Below are 23,884 nucleotides of genomic sequence, written 5' to 3'. Positions count from 1 at the left end.
TTATCAAATCAAACAATTTTAAGTTTTATACCCTTTAAGTCCTTAATGTTGTTCATATTTTGCTTTAACTTTCAATTAATCAAGAATTAAACCTTTTAGATAGTTTAGGGGCCACTTTTGCCAAAAAATGAAAATCTACTCCCCCTCCCGGAGCGCTGTGCGACCACAAGGGTAAGTGGCCGCCGCGGCGCGCTACCACATGTCTGCACATATTCATTTTAGTTTAATTCGTTTCCTAGTTTGTTTTTGGCCCGAAATCAGTTATTTTAGGACAAAATCGAGTAAATTAAGCCCAAGAAAACCCATATAGCTTAGATACATGTCCATGTTCATTACCCCTTGCTCAAGAACGAATTTTAATGCTTGATATATCGATTTGATCATTAAAAACATTTTCAGTTTCCTTAAAAGAGCGAACAAGCCTTATTTGGTTCGCTTTTGTGTTTCCTATATAAACAATACATATTTTCCTCTGCCATACTTTACCTAAACCCTAATTCATCATCTCCAACTGTCATATATCTCTGGCCTTCATCATCTTGCTCGTTTTTGATTATTTGTTGAAGATACAAGACTCGAAGTTTGACTTTGCTTAAGCACCGACCTTTGACTCATCTTCTTGATCTATCCTTTCACTTCCCGGGTAAGTTGTAAACTGTAAAATCGTTCCTATATATTCACTAGTCAATAAACTTCAATCAATTTTGGTGGTTGAAGGGTGTTGACTGGTCAATTCGCTTAAAACTCGATAAAGGGTAAAACAATCAACAAGTTTGACTTTACATTTTCTCATGCTTCTGGCCGGATTCAACGTTTGGTCCAGAATACTTTTATTCTCTCAACGAAATTTTAAGGCTACTGACCAAAACCCAACTTCCGACTCACTGTTCGGATTCTGGTCAGTACCGACTCGCTTAAACGTTTAATTTAACATAACCGGAGTTCTAAACATCCGTTTGGATTGATTCCAACGGAATTAAGTTCGTTTTTACTTATATTATCATATCTCAAAGTTTTAGGTTCTGGTTGTTTATCTCGTTCCATGCGTTAAGGGACAACTCACTTAGATCTTAGTTCGTTTATCATATTTATTAATCACTTCCCTTTAATCTAAGGTGAGTTTTGTCATTCCCCTATTTTACTAAATTTTTCACAAGTTTTGGGGACATATGCGTTCTTATTCGTATTTCATAATATATCTATATCTCAAAAATAGCAAACGTATAATTGTGTGTGATTGATCAAATATACTTGTTACATGGTTACTTGTTTATGTGCGCATTCGTATTTTGGAGAGGTCCAACGTATTCCCTTGTATAGGGTGCTCATATTATTGGCTCACACCCGATTCGCTTGGCAATGGTAAATTGACAACTTATTTGCTCATGGTTTGATTTACTCACCGCATTTATTACGTTTTGCTTATTTCTTTATGTATTATATTATTATCATAACATTGCAAAAACTGGTGATAATCTCACTCAACATGTGTTGTTGACAAACTCTATTTTTTACGCATGCCATTGAATTGAAGTTGAAGTATGGACACTTAGAAAGATCTTAGGATTTTAATGAAGACAATTATCATTTAAGACTTGTTTGGTTTACATGTTTTGAATTATTTATTTGTATTTTGAATATTTGTGCACTATATTTGGAAATAATTAACTTAATAGATATTGTCACATCTTATTTATGATAGAGTCTTCAAGCTGTGGACAATCATGCTCACGCTCCGGCATTTCAGCCTTAGGTTTGGGTGTGGCAGTATCGTAACACGCGTTTCATAAACGTGAAGTGTGAGTCCCGTGGCGCATGCATAAACAAGCAAATTTGCTAAACAACATAGGAGATATCCGGTCGAGTGAATGTGGGATACTGAAGAGCCCCGACAAGACTTTGATATAAGGTGCCATCGGGTAAAAGTTCCCCCTTAGTTGCACTGAGCTTTGAGTTAGTGTCGACCGATATGTTACAAGGTTTACATGCAGTCATGGATGCCCGATGGAGAATATCTCAAGCATAATTGAGTTTGAGATAAAAGTATATCATGATTATCTCTTATTACGGTGATGTCCAAAAAGTGGCCAAGGTCTGACATCGCGAATTCTAAAGATAACCGTGCAATAATAAGATTGAGAAGTTTTTGATTTGAAGATGTAAGTACGATGCCGTCGACATAAAGTAGCAAGTAAGCAAGATGTTCCCCTTGTTGATATATAAATAGTGACATGTCACATAAGCTATTTCGAAAACCCATGGATAGAAGAAAAGTAGAAAACCAGTTATACTTGCCCGAGGTGCCTGCTTAACCCATAAAGAGCTTTCTTTAAGTGGCAAACATGAGTTGAACGTATTGGGTCAACAAATCCAGGCGATTGTTGCATAAAAACTGTTTCTTGAAGATTAACATGAAGGAATGAATTTTTGACATCTGACTGATGTATCGACCAAGCTCGTGATATGGCCAACACGAGTACCGTTCGTATTGTTGCCGGTTTAGCTATAGGGCTAAAAGTTTCCACACAAATTCCGACAGTCTGTGATTTACCATTACAAACGGGATGAGCTTTATATCTTTCTAACGTACCGTCAGCTTTTAATTCATGTCTAAATAACCACATCGAGCATATAACCGGTTGATTCATTGGCCAAGTAACTAACTCCCATGTATCATTACCCTTCAAAGCGCTAAATTCATCGTTCATGGCATGTAGCCAATTAGGATCTGACAAGGCTTTTATATATGAGGTGGGAATGGGTGAGACGGAGGAGGTGGCAGCAAGATTGTACCGATGACTGGGTTAAATTATACCATCCTAGGATCGGTTTACGTGGGATGATCATTTTCGACCGGGTCTATATACGAGGGGCTATTGCTCGAGGTTAGATGTTGGGCTGCAAATTGTGTTGTGGAGACGGGTGGGGATTTGGTATTAGTAGTGGTTTAATCAGAAGGTTGTATTGAGGGGGGGGGGGCTGGGTGGGTCATGGAAATGTGCCGTGGGATGTGTAAATGGGGTTTGTTGATTTTGTGGTGGATATTGAGTGGCGGATTGGTTTTGTGGTGGAGTTGGTTAGGTATATGCTGATATTTGGATATATATATATATATATATATATATATATATATATATATATATATATGTGTGTGTGTGTGTGTGTGTGTGTATGGAAAGGGATCCTCAAGGAACGAATAATTGTTAGATAGTGGTGAAAGTTTATTTTGTTGCGTGGCGGATAGGTTAGGGTAGCATTCACACCTGAACACACGAAGATGCTCATATGTCGGTTGACGGTGGTAAAGTGCGAAAGCGGGTGTTTGAAAGTGGAGTAGTTTTATAGGTAGAATATTATGTAAATATGAAGCCGAGAGGTTCCACCAAAACATGGAAGGAAGCCAAGCATGAATAAGGAGGGCACGAATGATGTCGTTTAGGCGACAAATCGTTCGTTCGGCTTTCCAGTTCTGTTGTGAGGTTTGAGGACACGAGAAACAAAATACAAGTCCATTATTATGGGCAAAGACATTAAAATGTTTATTGTCAAATTCCCCTTTGAGGTCACACTGAAAGGTTTTAATTAGACAATTAAATTGGGCATGATAAATTTGTGAAATTTAACAAATGTTGGAAAAGCCTCAGACTTGTATTTTAAAGGGTAAATCCATACATATTGAGTATAGTTATCGATTAAGACCATATAGTATTTGTATCCTAAATTACTTAAAATATATGAAGTCCATAAGTCACAATGGATAAAATCAAATGGTTTAAATGTAGTAGAATAAGAATCATGGAAAGATAAATGCTTGCTATTAGAAATTTGACATGAAGGACAAAAAAAATGATGCAATAGTTTTTATTTCAATTAATAATAAAATAACAACATAGATAATCAAGCACGCTCGCTCCGAGGTGTCCAAGACGATTGTGCCATGAAATATTTGGTGAAGAAGACATCATGGTGAAAACAGGTGGTGTGGATGGATAAACATCCCCGGTGCTATTGTGACGGGAAAGGTGGCGTCCATCCTTGAGGTCCTTCAAAGTAAAACCAAAGGTATCAAATTCAACGGTTACAAGATTATCAATGGTAAATTTACGAATAGAAAGTAAGTCTTTGATAACTTGGGGTGAGTGTAATATATGGTTTAAATGGTAAGTTGTATTTGGGAGCTTATAAAAGCTCTTGCCGGACCGATTTATAGGAAAAGCTTGGCCATTACCGACGAAAATAGTACTTGAATATAAAGAAAAAGGGGAAGTTATTTTACCGATATCCGAGGTAATATGAGAGGAGACTCCTGTACCATATACCATCTTGGATCATTGTAGTTGGTGTTCATATTTTGGAGGGCAGTTCCATTGTCACCAGAGCTCAACGCGTTAAAGGTATGTGGGGCAAAGCCCAGTGGGGCATAACTGGTAGTAGGATTAGTGGTAGGGGCTGAGAAATGGGCTCGATGAGGTGGTGAGGGCTGTGTAAGTGTTGGGTTTGATAAGGGTATTAGGCTGTAGGGTGCGATGTTGGTGAGTGGGCTGTAATAGGTGGGACAGAGGGGTAAGGTGAAGGCAGGGGAGCCCAATTTGGACCGTAGTGGGCAGAGGGTGTAGGGTGGTGGCCGTATTTGGCTTGTGATCCATATTGTTGCCCTGGAGCATGTAAGCCATGAGAATTGCTCATAGTGGAACTGTCTCTTAGATTTTAATTTCGTCCTCCTCTACCACGACAGCGGCCACATCAACCACTGTTTTGGTTGTAATTTGGATCATAATTGTATCCATGATAATTAGTACCGGGATATGTTGGTGCGGAAGAGTGTTCGCTGTTTCGATTATTGTTAAGGTGAGACCCCGACTGAGGTCAAGAGTTGTGAAGAACCGTGTCTCAAGTAGATTCGACCCTAGCCGCTTGTCTTTGAATTTCAAGATTTATTGCTCCTATATCCTCATCCCATGTCAGGAAGCCTTGGTTAATGATGGTGCCAATTGTATAACGAGGGTAGATTCATCTACCGGATGGTCGAGATCGGCTAGTTGACTGGCGAGGTCTTTTTACTTTTGGCAATATGCATCCACAGATGCACAATCTTTGAGTATGGTGTTGGTGAACTCGCGTTGAAGAGCCGTTGCCCGGGCCTTTTTGTTGCTTAGAAACACTTTTTCTTGGTTGGTCCATGCTTCATAGGCTGAGATATCGGGGAGTTAATGCGCTTAGTATTTTTGTGTAATTTGATTTCTTTGTTTATTTTAGTTTAGCTTAGTTAGCTTTTGTAACATCCAACTTTTTGTTAAATAATAAATGACGGAAAGTTTGGTTATTAACTGTGTGTCGTTAAGTTAGTAGTGTGTTTAGTGTTTGGATAATATTTGGATTTGAAATTGTGAGTGGGTTGTGGGGCCCATGGCCCCCTATATAAGCCTAACCTCTCCACCCTTTCACCATTTTGTTACCTTTCACCACACACACACTCAAGAACACACACACTTTCTCTCTACATTCCGGATCCAAATCCGTGTAAAAAGAGGAAGAATCTCGTGTGTAGACATCATCAAATAACAAGAATCACGTCCAGATCTACGTATTGTCCGGATCTGAACTCGAACCCGAAGCAAAAGGTAGGTTTCGGTTTAAATGGTTAAGTTTTATGGTTAGAATCGGCATGCAAACAGATTGGGTTGTGAAATGTAAGAAAAATATAAACTTGGTAAGTTATAACCTCTCGGGTGCACTTTAAGATAAAAAGGTGGCGTTTGGACTTTGAGAGATGGGTTCAGGATCAGGTGCATAGGGGTCAGAATGTGTCGAAAGTTGAGAAAAAGTAAAAAAAATCAGGTCCTGAGGAAGAGCCACGAAGTTAAATGGCTTTAAAATAGTAAAAACGAAGAAAGGAAGGCATTTCGCTTCGCTCAGCCATGAGAAGCGAAACAGTCATTTCGCTTCGCTCAGCCATGAGAAGCGAAACAGGCTTGAGAAGCGAAACAGGCATTTCGCTTCGCTCAGCCTTGAGAAGCGAAACAGGAATTTCGCTTAGCTCAGCCTTAAGAAGCGAAACAGGCGTTTCGCTTCGCTCAGCCATGAGAAGCGAAACAGGCATTTCGCTTCGCTCAGCCTTGAGAAGCGAAACAGGTTATGCGAAGCGAAATTCTATGCGAAATTCCTCCCATGCGAATTAAGTTTTTATTAAAATGTAACCCGATTCATTTTCTGATGCATTTTTGTTAAAGGACCTATTAACGAAAATAAAATTTTTCCGAGCTGACATGGCAGCTCAACCCCAGCCAGGGGCTTTGCCCCGTGGACCCTGCTAGGGGTTGCCGCCCCTAGACCCCGCTACCAGGGGCGCTGCCCCCGGACCCCCGTTAGTTGAGAGTTTCACTAACTTAGATGTAGGAAGTAGTAGTAATGGATAATTGACACGCGTAATATATTGTATAGTTAGCCGTGCACAACTAAGGAAGGGGCATTACCGTTAACGGCGAGAGAAATCGACTCCAGGTAAGTTCTAGCCCCATTTCCTGGTTATGTTTTTGGGGCTGTGTGCATACTCCTATGTGGCAGTTAAAATGCTTATCTTAAGTGATTGGTATATGATACATGTTTGATCGCGCATTGAATGTTATTACTATATGATGGTTATGTGAATGAATGTATATGTAAATATTATATACATAAGACAAGTAAAGTATGCGCTTATGATAGGGACCAGACCCTCATAATATCTGAGATGATAGGGACCAGACCCTTATAATATCTGAGATGTTAGGGACCAGACCCTTATAATATCTGAGATGTTTAAGATAGAATAGCTTATGGTATACCATAGGGTTTTATGAAAGAAAGTATGTAAGTACGTATGCATGTATATAAAGTATGTGTGAAAGAAGTAATAGCAAAGTAAGGTATGAATACGTATCTTCGGACGCGTATGAGTAAGGATAGGAATGTATTGTATGTTTAATTGATTAACTAGAACTCACTCAGCATAGCTGACTTTTAGTATGCACGCAGGCAGATAGGTTGAGGCAGCTGGCTTGAGGAGGGACACATGGCACGAGCTAAAGAGACAGGCATCTATGAAGAAGTGTCATGATTATTTTATGTTATGTTATGAAAAGACAAAAATGAATGTTTGTAATGGGGATATATGCATATCCAATTCGTATTTTATATCATATATATATATATATAGACACACACAAACTCGCAAACATAATTACTGTGTATTTCAATTAAATGCTATTTGCTACGTGTTTAAATGGTTACTTTATCGCATTCGGAGAGCTCCATTATAATCACATTAACTTATGACCATACGCCGTCCTAGTAGCCAAAGCCCGATTCGCTAGGCAATGGTCAACAGACACCCACTTTTGTATGCTAGTCATAGTAGCCAATGCCCGATTCGCTAGGCCGTCAACTGACAACTTATTTGCTCACGGTTTTATTGATTATTGATCCTATTATTTTGTTAGCAAATTTATTATTTATTTATTATATATTATCATTAGTGTCAAAACTGGTGATCATCTCACTCAACATGTGTTGTTGACAAATCTCTGTTTATTTTCTACGCATATGCAGGCTACCAGTTGATTTGAAGCTAAGGTGAAGGAACACATAGAAAGACCTTAGAAATTAAAATCAATAAATAATTGAAATATTATTTTATTATAGATTATTTATTTGTTTTGGATTATTATTTTTATTTGTGAACATATTTGAAATTTGAAATAAATAAACTAATTAGATATTGCCATATTTTATATTGTATGATAGTACCTTGTGTGAACCACGGTTCGCACCCCGGCATATCCGCCTTATATTGGGGTGTGACACTTAATTAGTTTTTAATAATAGTTAATTTTTAGTATTTTTAATACAAACCCCTAAAATAATATAAATAAATAGTCGTGTAAGTTAGTCGAGTCTAATTTGCTAGCTAACATAGTTAAAAGAGTCTTGTGGATTCGATGGGATCTCCAAATGACCCAAAATTTTATATGTAATCATATTATGCCATACCTAAGTTCTCCACAAAATTTAATAATTTTTCAAGCAGTTTAAGTATTTTTCCTAAATAAGCGTCCCTAAATGGTAATAAATTCGCCAAATATTCTCGGATTGTCAAAACATTACCAAATTTATATAGGGACTCATTAATATGGTCCCTGATGTCCCTACAAATTTTCACAATCTAACAACAAGCACATCACAATCTAATCCTAAACAGCCCCTAAACGAGTGTTTTGGCATTACCTTCGTGGTTTTCGTTCGTTTCAACTCTTTTACTCAATTGTCCAGGTTCTTGTCCTTCTAAGTAATGTAACTATACGTCCTATATCACAAAAACAAGCATGTATCATAAAAATTCCAGCCTTGAAACATAGGGTTTCGGTTAGGGTTTTAAACCGAACTTTTGAACCCTAAAAACGTGATTTAAACCTTCTAATCCGTGTTTATGGCCAAAAAACTTATCAATTTAGATTCCTAACCATGTGTAAGATCAAAACATGCTTTTGGACAATTTTAGGGTTTTTTCATGGTTAGAAGTAGTTTTTGATAATCAAACTATATTTCTATGTAATTAAACATGTTTAAACAAGCTAAAAATTGATCAAACTTGCTAATTACTTTAGGGTTTTAGCTGGGTTTTTGTAAGAACAGCAAAAGCAGGTTCAACGTTATATTAAGGTGGTCTTTTAGAATGGTTTAGAAGTTTCTAAATGTTAAAATATATAGGGGGGGGGGGGTGGTTTCAATAGTGGCGGCCGCTATGTATTGGCCCCCATGGGCCCCATTTTGGCCCACTTTCCTTGTTTTGTTTGCCCGAACATGAAATTCGGAGTCCAAATTTATTTCGGGTTCGGTTTTTGGCGAGAAAAATATATCGGGTGCGACAAACAGCGCCAAAACTAGTGTTTTTCGGCCAAATTTTTGTAAATTTAGAAAAACGTACTATTTGGTTGTAAAAATCCAAAATATTTTCACGAATCGCTTAAAGCATTCCAAATAAATGTTTTGTAAGTCTATTTCGGCTTAACGGATGATACAATGCTTGTTTCAGAACTAACTTTCGTGTTTAAAGTCATAGCGGGTAGTTAAACGAGTATATTTTCGTTTAACTGGTTTGCTATTGTACTAAGGTTATAACATCAATATGTTAGATTATAATATATTTATATCACTTATAGATGGCCCTCGGGATATCCGGGTCATAACCAGATCTGTTTGGTTATTCGGTTGTTCGTTACGCAATAACCAGTTAATCATTTATTCAATACGTAAACACTAAGGTGTACCTGATTTTGTCTCAAATGTCACAAATATGTGATAAATATTAAAGAAAACTCACTTAATTGGAATGTGTCGGCAGGCTCAGCCTTGAAAATGATAGGGCAGTTTGATTGTTGGTTATAAATGAATAAATATGATTTTAGTGGGAAGCATGTTAGTCCGTGGAAAAAATGAGATGAAAGGTCGGGCCATACTCAAGACTCATTTTTAGTTTGATTGTAGAAAAATTATAAATTTTATAGAATTTTGAATACGTTATTATACGATGCTTAGGTAGGTTTAACATTAGAGTATGCCAAGTAGCCTGTGATATAAACTAAATTGTGCACTTCAAGCTTTAGTGGTTAACACTTCATAGGCTTATGGTTTTATAACCTTAAATCTTGTATTGATGGGATGCCTCGGGTTCGGAGACCACGGGTAGTTTTACGGTTTTTCATCTGGGTATCTTCATATATTTAAAAATTTAAAAGCTTTTAAGCATAAAACCCGAAGTTTACTGCCGTAACAGTCACTTACATCAATTACAGTGAAGCAAAATCTATATGATCTAGTGATTATCCCGCTGTTAGTCATACGTGGTCCTCTTACTTGCGTCCCAAACCATTAAGAACAGGATCAACTAGAGACACGACGTATGTAAACCGACAGATGAAAACTTGCAAAATCACGGGTGGTAATGGGCTTGAGGTGTTGCTTGATAAAGGGGGTATGTCATGTAGTGGGGAATACTTACTAGTTAGTTGAAATAATTATACCTTAATCGTATCTAATGGCTGTTTTGGTAGACTTTGATGCTTACATGTAGGTGGATAAACAATATCCTTGATCGTCTTAACTGTTCATATAAAAAAGTGCAACAAAGTTTTGATCTGCTAGTTACCAATAAGGCAGTTATCAGTAGGTTCATATAATCAGAATAGTGGTCGGGGTTATAATAGAGATGGTTACCGGGGTAAAAGGCCAAAATCGAGACCAACAAAAATGGTTCTCGGGTAATTCAGGTGAGTTTGTGCACTCGAAATTAGACGCTTTGCTGAAGCTCGTGACAGATAATCAGAAAGACACTTAGAAACTGTTCGAGTTACGAGACAAATCTTCAGAATCTATGGCAAAGTAGATTGGTCAGCTCGCCTCAGATATGGAAAAGTTGCAGAAAAATGCAAGTCAGCTACCGAGTAACACTACAGTAAACCTGAATCATTACAGTTCGAGCTCGAAGAAACATGTGAACCATGTAAGTATTATAAGAAGTAGGAAGAAATATGATAATAAGGTTGGGCTTCCACTACCATTGGTTGAGGGGGTGGTGGAAGATATTGATGTAAACATCATCAGTGATGATGAACCAGAACCGGCTATGAGAAATGTCACCGCTGATTCTAAGGACAAGGGGAAGGTTAAAACTGTCCCCTATCCCAATGCTTTGTTGGCGCAATCTAAGCGAAGATGGCAACCAAACGCCCCCCCCCCACAAACAAGAGGAGATGTGAGAAACATTTAAACAGGTTAAAACTCATATTCCCCTATTAGGTCCCATAAAACAAATTCCCGCCTATGCTAAGTACTAGAAAGACTTGTGCACACAAAAGAGGAATCATAAGACTCCCAAACATATTGATTTAACCAATAACGAGAGTGCAATTTTTTCGGATGCTCTTCCACCTGAGTTACAAGATCTCAAAGCACCTATTATATCCATTCAAATGGGTGATTTAAAAATAACACATGCACTATTAGATATTGGAGCTAGTGTTAGTATCCTCCCAGAAAGTCTATACGAAGTCATTAATAAATATATCACAATCTCAAATAGTACTTTACTCCATGCTCCTAGGCAGCTTAGTTCCACCATATCATTCAAGTGGTGCTTTAAAAACTGAAATTGGTATGAGTAACAAAGACTGTACATGCCTATATTAAAAATTATAAATCAAACATTCCTAATTTCAACACCAAAATAAATGTTGCCAGACCGGTGAGTATGCCTACATCAATAGTAGTGATATGTTAGAACACACACGTTTCCAAATTCTCTTTTGAAACTGGGAGAAGGACTCATTGTGTACTGTGCGTAATTACAACGAGTAAGGTCCAATAACAAAAAGACGACAATATTACAGAAGGAAATATAGTTGTGATAGAAGCATCGTTTCCAAATCACTTTATCTAATCCACTTCAATTGCAGAAAGATTACACTGAAGGATTGGACAAAACACAATGAAGAACCTCAATTTTCATGTAATTATCAAGTAATTTTAGCTATGACGCAAGAAATTTAAACTCTAGGACTTGTTCTTGTAAAAGGGTAAGAAATTGATAGAATACCTGACGGTGCAATTATATCCTAGAACCACATGCTTAGAACTCCATTAATAGAACCTTCATCACCAACAGCGGCTTCAATTTCACCTCTAACCATCTCATGATCGCCAGATGAACACGTGCAAAGCATATATAGATCTCGCCAACAAACTGCATCTCTCAGCACCGATTTCAAAATAAATTCATTCTTACAAGCTCTTATCACATCAAGTTCATGAAATTGAGTCTCCTATTTAAATCACGAGTTGATTGTGTGATGAATTGATGCGGGGAACAAACCTTAAATAAAAAAATCGCATAGGAATAAGAGTGAGGATGCAGATGATAAAATAATGATTCTGGAGTTATGAACCACGGAAAGTATAACCACGAAAAAACATTTGGTAACCACACAAGTTCTCTTCTCTAAATCTAACCGTCAAAATACTAGAAGGAGAGGCACGCCACCTGTCAACATAATATGAAGGGAAAATAAAGGGGAAGCCGTGTTCTGAGAATGGCACCTGCTTGTTTTATTATAATAATAGATTAATTTATTTTTTCTATTAACCTTAATTAGGGGAAGTTAGTTTTATTTTATGTTAGTGGATAGTGAATAGGAACGTGGATAGTTTTCGTTTTGTACTCTTTATTATATGTATTCTAACCTTAATGAAGAAAGGCAGTGAATTTTTCGCAAATTTTTATCTTGGTCTCGTAAACTGTGAGTTCTCTTTACCTCTCCTAGCTAACTCGTTCTTAGCCTTTCGAGTGGTGATAGAAGGATTACGATTTGACTCCCGGTGGTGAAATTGTATCCGGGTTCAATTCGCAGCCCAACGGATAGTTGGGTGGTGAATCTGTACCTCGCCTAACTATCACCCTTCTGCAGTTATTACTATTATCTTCCCGATCCGCTGTTGATTTATAACACTTTGTCTGTTACAAATAGTCATTTATGTCGTTTTAAAATAATATACAAAATTCTGATTGGTGTAAAATAGGCAAGTTATTTGATAGAGACATGAAACTACTTTTCCAGCTAGGATTGCTTTTGCTAACGAAAAACAAAGAAGAGTTCGCAAAGTTTATCTATACTCATGTAGTCATGCTTGTGCATCGTGAGAAAATGTTTGCATTATTCCCCATGAGAAAACACTTAGCTTAAGTGCTTACATAAAGAACTTTTTCTTAATATTAATAATTATTTTTTCTACCTTTTTTTTCTACTACTCATTTATAAATACCAACTCATGGTTAAGAGACCAAATATCATAGGAAACAATATGACATGTTTCCAATGTAAGTATAACTTCCTGACTTCAGTTTTATGTACACTTTTAATTTGTATTCATTAAGTAGCTAACATGTAAGTGACAATCCTAAAGATGTATAATTCAAATTTCCTCTAGATCAATTCTTGGCCCGAGCAAGCTCATTTCTCGTCCTAATACGCTAGCACTCGACCCCGATCCTCTATGCTCGCCGCTCTCCCACACCGCATTCGGTTCAGCAAAGCAAACCGACTCCATAGAAACCGATCTCCTCATTGGTTCTAGTTTTTTGCTACAATTGTTGGTCAAATCACTCTGCACTCTAACTCCACCATTTGCGTCCATTTCTCGAATGTTGAATGGGATTTCTTCCTGTGGACCTGACTCAACCGAATTTCGTTCATCTTGACCGGTACTAGTATTATTAACCACCGGTGCTCGACATAAAGGGCAGTTTATGTGCGACCGCAGCCACATATCGATACATTCAACGTGAAAAGCATGACTACATTTAGGCAAAAGCCGAAGGATATCACCCTGTTGAAACACGCCCAGACAAACAGGGCAATCCGAATCGATCAACCCGTCTTCCTTTCTATATTTAAATACCTCGATGGAGTCGATCACCGACTGGTCAAGCCCGACTGTGTTGATCAGCCAAATGGGGTGAAACACGACCGGCTCAAGGTCCTCGTGGATCAAATCTTGATGAGGAGTTTCATACGCATTCGGGTTCAGGCGGCTGTTAATAATTCTCCTACGCCGCCGCCTGGATTGTAAAGCACCCCATATTTTGATGATGATGATGTAACAAACGAAAACGAAAGTTGCAGCAAAGGCGCATATTGTTAAGACTTTGAGTAGTGAAAAGGAATGGTTTTCCAGCGTTGGCGGTGGATGATGATCATACAGCGGTCTCGAATTGTGATTCGCAGTGTCTTTCTATGCAGAATTGGCATCGTTAGGGTTTCAGATCAAGTTCGAAAAGTAATGGAGAATGGGTGTTCTGCTTTATTGGGCAGTGACTTTAAGGAAGTTTCGTTTCAGATGTGTTTCCACTGGAATTTTGTGGTCTGTGTTTGGGGAGTTTACGCGCTAAGGAAACTTAAATTATCCGTTACTTTTTTTTTTCTTTTTTCCTGATGCAATAAAATAAAACGAGATTTTTTTGAGACCAACTGTCTTCTGATTTAGTAGTTCCCCGGTTTATATAGATGTGCACGGTTCGGTTTAATTTAGTTATTAGCATTTATTAAGTTAATCAATCGGTTTTTGATTAATCGGTTCGATTTATTCGGTTGATCTTTTAGTTTTGATTCGATTAAGTTAATTCCGATTTATAAAATTTGGACTAAATTTTTTATTTAAAAATACATTAAACTGATTTCTAAGTACACGAAATGAATGTATAAATCCATAAAATGGACATATTATACATGAAATGAAGATAACTAAATGGAGGTATAACTTAATGAAATATTGGTATAAAACATAAAATACTTGAAATTGAGGTATAAAAATTAGAAATAAATGAAATTATGAATGTTTCGGTTTGGTTTTGTTATTTTTCGGTTCGATTCGGTTAACAATTCAGTTATTGCTCATCCCTACGGGTCTGTTCATTTATGAGAGGTCGTCAATTCGAGACTCGGCATCTGCATTAGGACAATTTTACTCGGTTGTTAGAGTTTACAGCCACAGGTGGTTTTCAAGTCGTATCTGAAGCGTCAAATAACTGGGAACGGTTGAAAAACTGCCACAAGTTGACTCGGAGAAAACACTATTAATTATTATTTTTTTAATTTTAATAGACATGCAACACAACTTTTTTCTTTGTTATATAAACCACAGACACAAACTTAATACCTTTTGCATATTTAGGATAGGGTTTTAAGTGGTTGTGAACGTAAATTATAGGGTGGAGATCGAAAAGGTAATGATTTTTTATAAATTTGGGAAAAATGTAGTGATTTTTTTTTGTAAATTATAGTATGGAGAGAGAAAACTATGATGATAAAACTATAAAAAAATATTATTTAATTAAATATGATAGAGAAATATAATAGTTTTTAGTATAACTATAGATATGGAGATGGAAAACAGGTTGGGAATAGTATGGTTTATTTTAAGTATAATGAGTATCATGGTGGGGTTTGGAAGAAGTGAATAACCCACCGATTCACTATAATTGACTAACGATATAATGAAAACTAACCCATTATAATAGCCAGAAAACACTAGCAATTGAAATATAATTAACACTAACATGATTTTGGTGCCGTCATGTTGTGTGAGTAGGATATAAAAAATTGTTAAGTTTTTTTAAAAGTTTATTCAAACAATATCTAGTTTTAAATTTATAAAAGTGATTATTATCTTAACCAAATCATATACAAATATGTTAGTATACCTATCGTATATGTAGTAAAATATAGGTAAAAATCAAGTATCGATCCACAAATACACTTGTTTGATTTTCACTACTAAATCGTTGTATTTATTTTAACCGAAAGTAAATATTATGGTGGTTTTGTGTTGACTGATATAACGCTAAATATATATCAATCTCGTGTACATTTTATTAGTTTTGCTCGGTTTTTTGTAAGATTTGTATACTACTAACATATTTGTGTATTTTAGGTTTCGGGAATCAATCGTGTCGAAAAGAGGGCGAAAAAGAAGCGAAAACAAGCCAAACCGGAGAAGTGGAGGATCAGGAAACGAACCGGACCGCACCAGGATTGAACCGGACCGGACCAGGCAACCAGCCCACCCCCTAGCACGCCGCGCTGAGCGGCCAGGGAGGCAAGCCTGGTCACACGGCGCATTGGCTGAATATTCCAGAATGTTCTACGAATTTAGGGTATTTTTGGGCCTTGAATGTAGATAAACACCCCTAAACTTAACCTTAAAGATACCCTGAAGAGCCATCCGAATTTTGGGTATTTTTGGCGGCTTTGAAGGTGAAGAATCATTCGATGAAGTGCTCATTGTTTGAAGACGAAGAACACGGGTTCTACCTATTATTTTCTTTCGTCTTCTGTTATTTTCACCATGAATTCTTCTAAGTTTATTGTGTTTAATTTCATGATGCTTGGCTAGACTTTATGAACTACTTAGGCATAAGATGAACCTATTTTGACGTTGTGATTGATTTATGATTAATTTATTGTTATGGTTTTATGAATTAGTAACAGATTTAATCATATTAAATTGATGCATATGGATACTTAGGATTTTTTTGATGAATTTTATTCCATAGTTGCCTTGATTATTGTTTGTCATACGATAGGTCACTACTAGGTCAATTACTTTGTGTTCTTGATTATTTTATGATTGATTTGCAATAAGATCATAGGAATAATATTATCAAATAAACCTAAGTGTGCTGCTAACCTAAATGGCTGTAAGGTGATAGGTTATTGATGGGTCTTTGTTAAATTAATCTTGCTAGATTTAGTTCTTCGTAAGGAGTCCGTCTAGGTTTGATTATTTAATATTGTCTATTTAGTCAGTTAAATATATTAAATTGTCTTTGATTTCCGTACTATAAGGTAGGATTTCATTATAAAGGAACTAGTTCATAATTAATTGGGTGACCGTAAGAAAACTTGATTTTTAATCCTGGTGTGCGTTAAAACTTATTAGAAACCCATAGGCGTCTTCTTGAGAAGGGTCTGGGGTCATGTTCGGGTTTTCTTTTAAGCGTCTATTTTACGATTCCAGTTCCATAACTAAATATTTTTCTCGGTTAATTAACAGTTAAAACTTAGAGGATTCTAACATAGGTAGTTTTTCATTATTATCTGATTTAAATCAATAAATTTGTGTTTCGTTTAATTTACTTGTTTTTCTTAAATTAGTTTTAAAAATAGTTTTAATTTAATTAAAAAACCCCCTTAAACAAATATAATTAAATGAGTCGTTGTTTTTCTCGATGAGGATCGATGAACTCGATTTTGATCTACGAAACCGAAAACGCTCGGACTTATTTTCGGTGTGTTTTGGTACTAATCGATGAACGAAAACAACCGAGCATGTACATAAGATGTAAATAATCACTTCTCAATTGTTAATCTTGATTAGTTCATTTGTCTCATTCTCATTCTCTTCTCAATCGTTAATCTTGATTAGCTTATTCGTCTCCCATGCACACTCCTTTATCTTTTGCAACTCATACAAAGACAAAGCGACTTGTCGGCTCAACTCCCAGCATTTGTCACATTTCATGTACTAACAGACTCCCCCTTGGCAATTGCTGGAGTTTGTTAACTTTTAGTCTTTGTCGCCTTCAGTTAGTCTTCACGTGTGTCATACATATAATGCCATGAAGAAAATGCACTAACAAACTCCCCCTAGGCATTAGCTGTATGTATCCAATCTTTATCAGCATCAAGCTTGTACATACGATAAGGATCTACGCTCTCCCTTAACTCGAATACTCTGCCATACCTTAAATTCACAATCTTGAGAAGATTCAAGGATTGAATAATCATCACTCACTCAAAACTGCAGTCAATCAACACATTCCATCAATAAACCGTAAAGTTTATCTTGATTTAGCATTTGAGTAAAAAATGTATGAACAAGAATGTGTAATGGTGAAAATATTTTTATAACTCGGCAAAACAATTTGAAAATGTGTATCGCTTGTCGGAAGATCAAAAATAAATTGGAAAGAAAAAATCTTTTTGGTTTTTACAAACTTTATGCTAAAGCACACCCAAAATATTTTTGATTTTTCAAAATTTAAATCAATATACACCTAAAATCTTTTTGTATTTTTCTCAAAATAACGAAAAGAAATATTAAAACAGTAAATGTAAGCAGTACATATTTTTGTGAGAAAGATCGTAACATGGGATCATATTGACTAGTAACACTCTAAGCTACACTTCAGTTTCGACATTATTATGCACATAAACCAACGATGATTGCAGATATAATTGTCCACTTTAAACTTTATACAGATGCTTTAGCAACTTTACGATACGTATTAAGGTTCAATTAAGCACAAATCTTATGTGGGTCCTACTTATCAGACACAATTTTTATATCTTTTATACAGTGAATTTCACATGTATATACTTTTCCTTTCTTGAAATGATTAGCTGTGACTCATGCAAAATAAAAAATAGAAAATAAAGCAGAAAGATAAAGCTTTCCCTTAAGATCAGTATTACTACATGCAGATAAGGTTTCATTTTAACAAAATAAAAAGATAAAATAAATTGAAGTTGTATAAGGTCTTAACAATCAAGTCGGATAATACCGTATTATCGCGCGTAGAAAGTTCAAGGCCTTATACGAAACACTAAGAAAATAAAACAGAATATCCAAATCTTAACTCTCAGGTCAGATATGGCTATCATGTAATAGAGAATCCAAGATTTGAACAAAAATAAAGAAAAATAAAATTGAATCTCTTTGCAAAATAAAAAGAAAAATAAATTGAATTTCTTTGCAAAATGAACGCATGCACACACAACAATCTTAAAACTTTTTGGTATTTAATACAGATATTAACTATGCATCAAGATGTATTACCACTAGATTTGGCAAACATTTATGTTTATATCTTTCAGCACTTAAACGATCTGTTAAGCCTATCATACACAGCATGCAATTGATCTTACGGCACTTTTTTAGTCTAGTTTATTCATGTGTTAGGTCCGCTAAGTCAATGTATTATCATTTCCCATAAATGTCGGATCACATTTCTCAAATTTTATAATTTCAAAATTAACAACATATTTTTTTATTTTTATATTTTTCATACAGAAACACAATATTTTTGGGTTTTTCTAATGATCTCCCCCTAAAATATAAACAGTAACAAAAATTTGCATAGAAATAACTAAAAGAAAATGAAAAATGATCTTCCAACATAGATAAATCTTTTGAAGACCTTGTTCACCAAAAAGAAATCTTGCATTTTAAAAATATGAATGGTGAACAAGTTTGCTGATTGAAAATTTTATGAATTTTAAATCTTTTCAAATAACAATCAAATCAATCTAATCAAAACCAATATGCCGAGAAAATCCACTATCAACAAATTTGATTTAGCAACAATCCATATGACGTTGATAGATCTTCTTGGATATCCTTGCACAAAAACTAAATAATTAAAGAGAAACTGGAACCCAAACCATAGTCTTAGGCCGACCAGTGTCCTCAACATGATCAGCAACAGCTGATGGAATCTTTGTTTTCTGAGCTGGTAACGGTTTATCAACTTGTTGTCTCAGAAATTTCACATCGTAGGAACTGTGAGACGTTTCAGGAGACTTTAACAATGAATTAAGATAAAATTTTTGTTTTTAGCTTTTTGTTCAAGTGTCTCAAATTGCCGAAAAGTTAAAGAAATATTGTTGAAAGTATCAGGCAATTTGAATTTTCTCCTTTAAGGACAATCAACAATCAAATGTCCTTTAACACTGCAGTAAAAACATTTTCTCAATTTAACCCGCGTCGAAAATGACTTTGTTAAAATCTTAGACGCGGAGGGTTGAATTTTCTTACTTTTTTCTTTTAGAAAAATTCAAGATTTGAACACTATGCAAAATTTTCCAAGACATCAGAACCAGTAGATTTGACAAATTTGTTTTCTTGAAATAGCACTGGTTTGGATTCCTTTTGGGGTTTTGATTTTAACTTTTTCCTATCCCCAATAGGCATCAATGATGCACCACAATTAAGAAAATCTAAGAGATTACAATTATAAACTTTTTCAACACTTAGTTTTAATAAGAGCTATTGGAAAGAGCTCATCAGCAAACATCTTGTCAACACCTTTTAACTTGTAAACTTTCCAGTTTTTACCCTTAACACTCGGTTTTGAAAATGATTTTAAAATCTTTTCAGAAACAACCTTCTTCTCACATGTATTTGGTGTAACAACCAATTTTGGTTTACCAGTTTTTGATTTCTCAGAAGTTTGTGGTTCACAAAGAATATGATTTTCAACAGGTATATTTTCATTTTTGTGAACCACCACTGGTGCAACCACATCTTCAATAAGAATATCATCAGGTTGAGAAAAAACCAGATTGCTTTGAATATGAGGTTTTGGAGTTAAATAATTTGTTTCCCAGATTTCTTTCAATATGAGGTTTTGTAGTTAAACAATTTGTTTCTTTCTTAACAGTCGTCTTTAGATTAACTGATTTAACTTTCTCCTCGTTGATTATTTTAACCTTACTAACAGTCACAGGATGATCTACTTTCAGTGGATAGTTAATGTCCACTTCTTTTAGATCTACCGTGTCTGGTCGCATGGTGTAATCATTTTGAAAAGGAGGAGGGATTTCAACAAACCTATAACCAGTTTTACCACCCTTTTGGTGATTGCTATTAACTTCAATAATTTCATTGAATAGAAAAGATGAATTTCTAAATTTATCCAATAATTTCAGTTATTTTGGTTCTCAATTCCAAAATTTTTTGAAACTGTTTTTTGATGATTATTAATTTACACCCAACCTCAGCTTTCAAATCACTTGTCGGTTAAGACTTTAGTCAAGTTTTAGAGAGTCTAGAGTATTACTTATTGTCTAGATTAGCATAATTTAGTTAATAATTATTTGGCTACTTTTAGCACATCAAGTTTTTGGTGCCACTGCCCGGGATTCTTGGCAATTGCGTTATTAGCTTTAATTAGACCTATTTGCTACATATGTGCTACTTGTTTCGTTTTTCGTTTTGTTTGAGTCGTAGGAGTCTAATTAATTCTAGTTTGTTTTTAATTGTTAGTTTATTTTTATTTTTAGAATCTTTTTATTAGAATCTACTTACTTGGTTTTGTGCATTTTGTAGGTACATGCCACATCTTTGTTCGCACGGACCGTCGTTGGATTGCTTTGGACCTACTATGTTGAAGTCCAAGGGAAGTTCGTCATCGTCATAAAAAGCAACCGATCACCATAGATACTTCACCACAATCATCATCAGCAAGTTCACCACCACCGATGTAACATCCTAGAAAATCCCATAATTATTTTGGACTAAAAATATCAACTTTGAAAGTTAAAGGATTAGAAATATTCACAAGAAAGAAAGTTTCATCTCACATGGGAAAAATGAGATAAAAAAAATAAAGATATCTCATGTTAAGGAAATGAGAAAATTTCATCCCACATGGAAAGAAGAAAAGCATTGGCACCTCTTTATAAGGAAGAAAGTTTCTGTAAGACCACGAATCCCGGGAATCCTACAGTTGGTAATCATACCCAAAATTCACAAAAATTTAAAACCAAACCAATTCGTTTTATCCAAAACAAGTTCATCTTATTAAAATCAGTTCAAAGTAATTAAACAGCGGAATAATAAAAATCAAATCCCCAAAAAAAACTGAGAAGAGTGCCCAAAACCAAATTTAAATATATCTAGTAATAATTGAAAAGAAACAGTGTTCGTTATTGAAATCCACGACTAGATATGCCTTCAACCGTCCGAGTAGACTCGAGCACGTCCAAGCGGTAAGCATCTTCCTCATAACCTGAAAACTCTCACTAACATATACACAAAGTCAGCTTGAGCTGAGTGAGTTCAAGTTTTAATAATTGACATCTTTATAAATCATTCCAAGAATTTTAAATATAAAATGGGATATAAATGGTTAGTCCATAATAAACGGTAAGTAGTCATACTTATATATCTATATAATTGTATCCCTATTCATAACATCCAAGTAATAACATCAGGGTCGAGCACACGTACAACCTAAACATGTAACATTCCATCCAACGTATGCAAACACAAGGTAGGCATACGCAAACATCCTTAGTCGATAACAACTAATTAACATCAGGGTCGAGCACACGTACAACCCAAACACGTAAAATTCCATCCAACGTATGCAAACAAAAAGTAGCCATACGCAAACATCCTTAGTCAATAACGACTAATTAACATCTGGGTCGAGCACACGTACAACCCAAACACGTAGCATTCCATCCAACGTATGCAAACACAAAGTAGGCATACGCAAACATCATTAGTCGATAACGACTAATTAACATTTCCAATCATTGGCCATACAATAACACATGTATAAACATACGTATATATGTTATTCCAAAAAATACCATACTACAAGTAAGCCATCCTTAGTCACTAATGACTAACTAACATCCCTAATCATAGGTCATATGGTAACACATGTGTAAACATACATACATAACATCCCAAGATGTACCATAATACAAGTAAGTCTATGGGCCATAAGGTAACACATGTATAAACATACGTATATATTATTCCAAGATATACCATACTACAAGTAAGCCTATGGTGTAACACCCGTCAAACTTCCGGTTCGATGATTTAGCGCGTGTAAAATATGTATAACTCTCGGGACTTAACTGACGTTTCTCGAGAACCTTTACGTAATCCCCGCTACGTTAAAACACTTAACCTTCCTTACAAGTCGCCAAATCTTGCAAATTCGAGGGACTTGGATGAAACATATTTGTAATATATCATTAAACAAAAAATAAAAAAGAAACCCTAGTAGCTGCAGCAGCGATCGGCTCAAAAGACAGCCCCCCTTCCTTGCTTCAACTTTTTGATCGATTCCAAGCTCCTAGAAGTAGTTCAAGGTATGTATTACAATCCCCAACACTCTTTTTGTTCACCCCTAATCATTTTGATGCTCAATTTTGCCGAAACTTTTCGTTGGACAGATTTTCGGCCAAGGTGTAATTGACCCATTTCCCGTGGATAAAAATTAGAGTTTCCAGTGTAGAAAGATCCCCAGGTATGGAATTTACATCATATTAAAATTTCGTGGTCACTGGAGGTGTTTAGGTCGGTCAATCGATTTTAGTTCGAAAACTAGGGTTTATCGGGTGTAGAATTGCAAATTGTTGAGTTTGATGCGTTAATTGATCGGGTGACCAACCGAATCAGTTTGTACAGCCCTAGGGGGGTTTAAGGGCTGTGGAAAAATTGATTTTTTGATGCTCGGGGCTGTTGTGGTTAGTGCTTCGTCAATCGAGTCGGCGGTGCGCGAATTTTCGTTTAAATGTTAAAGTAAGAGTTGTAAAAAGGAACCGTCAACCCTATCAACTCGGGTGACATAATCTTAATGAATGAAAATATTTAAAATGGAATTTGGTCCATTTGGGGTTGATTAGTTTAATAAATGGTTTTAAGGTTTATTACACGCGCATTCGACCCTATTTGATTACCCTTGGGCCTTGGGCCAAGTTGTTGGGCCTTGGGACAAAGTGTTGGGCTTGAACGGCCCATTAGGCAAGAGTGTTCTTACGGTCTAGTTTAGTTAAGTGTTGTGTATAATTTAGAGGCCCTTGCTTGTGATTGTGCACTTAGGGATTTCCTAGCTCGTTGCAGGTGTTCGATTGATTTTAGGTGAGTTCATGATGTCCTTTTTACTCTTTTTACTTTTGGGCTAGCATGCACACCTAAGTGTTTTCTTACATGATGAAACGTTTTTAAACGAATTTATATAGGCTTGCTAGCATATGGTAAGCCTTGGGATGTTAAATATACACATATATATATATGTATATACATTATTGCTTGGCCTATATTTGGCGATGTTGTAGTCGTTTCGACTACTGATGTTGTGTATGCCTACTTTGTGTTTGCATGCACTGATGTTACGTGTTTGGGTTGTACGTTTGCTCGACCCTGATGTTATATGTGGATGTTATATATACATACTGTTATATATATAGAGATGTAATTGAAAGGATGTTGACATATACATTTTGTATATGTATGTATGAGGATGTTTAGTTTTCGGTAATGATGATTTGATGGATGCACCCTTTTACTTTTTAAAACTTTTGGTATGACTATCATAACTATTACTACTGATATTATTTACTTAAAACTTGAACTCACTCAGCTCAAGCTGACTTTGTGTGCATGTTAGTGTGAGTTTCAGGTTAGGAAGAGTATGCCTTATCACTTGGACGTGCACGAAGCTACTTGGACGGTGAAGGGAATACGGGAATTGAAGTTTTACTATTAAACA

General features: G+C 35.8%; 1 protein-coding gene across 1 annotated transcript; it reads right to left on the bottom strand.

Moving 5' to 3' along the window:
- Positions 1-13,002: 13,002 nt before the first annotated feature.
- Positions 13,003-20,159, bottom strand: LOC143608579 (E3 ubiquitin-protein ligase RING1-like). The gene is made up of 3 exons (XM_077083591.1): positions 20,088-20,159; positions 19,032-19,169; positions 13,003-13,821 (listed from the first exon to the last, which is right to left on the bottom strand). Exons 1-3 carry the CDS (start codon positions 20,157-20,159, stop codon positions 13,003-13,005), a joined length of 1,029 nt encoding a protein of 342 aa, XP_076939706.1.
- Positions 20,160-23,884: the final 3,725 nt, after the last annotated feature.

Source organism: Bidens hawaiensis, unplaced genomic scaffold (genome assembly GCF_021521415.1).
Source record: "Bidens hawaiensis isolate Kalapana, Puna unplaced genomic scaffold, B.hawaiensis_p1.1 tig00002153_1, whole genome shotgun sequence".
NCBI classification, from domain to species: domain Eukaryota; kingdom Viridiplantae; phylum Streptophyta; class Magnoliopsida; order Asterales; family Asteraceae; genus Bidens; species Bidens hawaiensis.
Note: the sequence above shows the minus strand (reverse complement) of the source record. Positions and strands in the feature narration are given on the sequence as shown.

Coding starts and splice junctions, on each gene's coding strand:
- LOC143608579 (XM_077083591.1), bottom strand. CDS start 20,159: ATGCGACCAGACACGGTAGATCTAAAAGAAGTGGACATTAACTATCCA. Junction 19,170..20,087: donor AAGTAGATCATCCTGTGACT/GTTAGTAAGGTT, acceptor TCATTGTTAAAG/TCTCCTGAAACGTCTCACAG. Junction 13,822..19,031: donor CTGGTCGGCCTAAGACTATG/GTTTGGGTTCCA, acceptor AATTCTGCATAG/AAAGACACTGCGAATCACAA.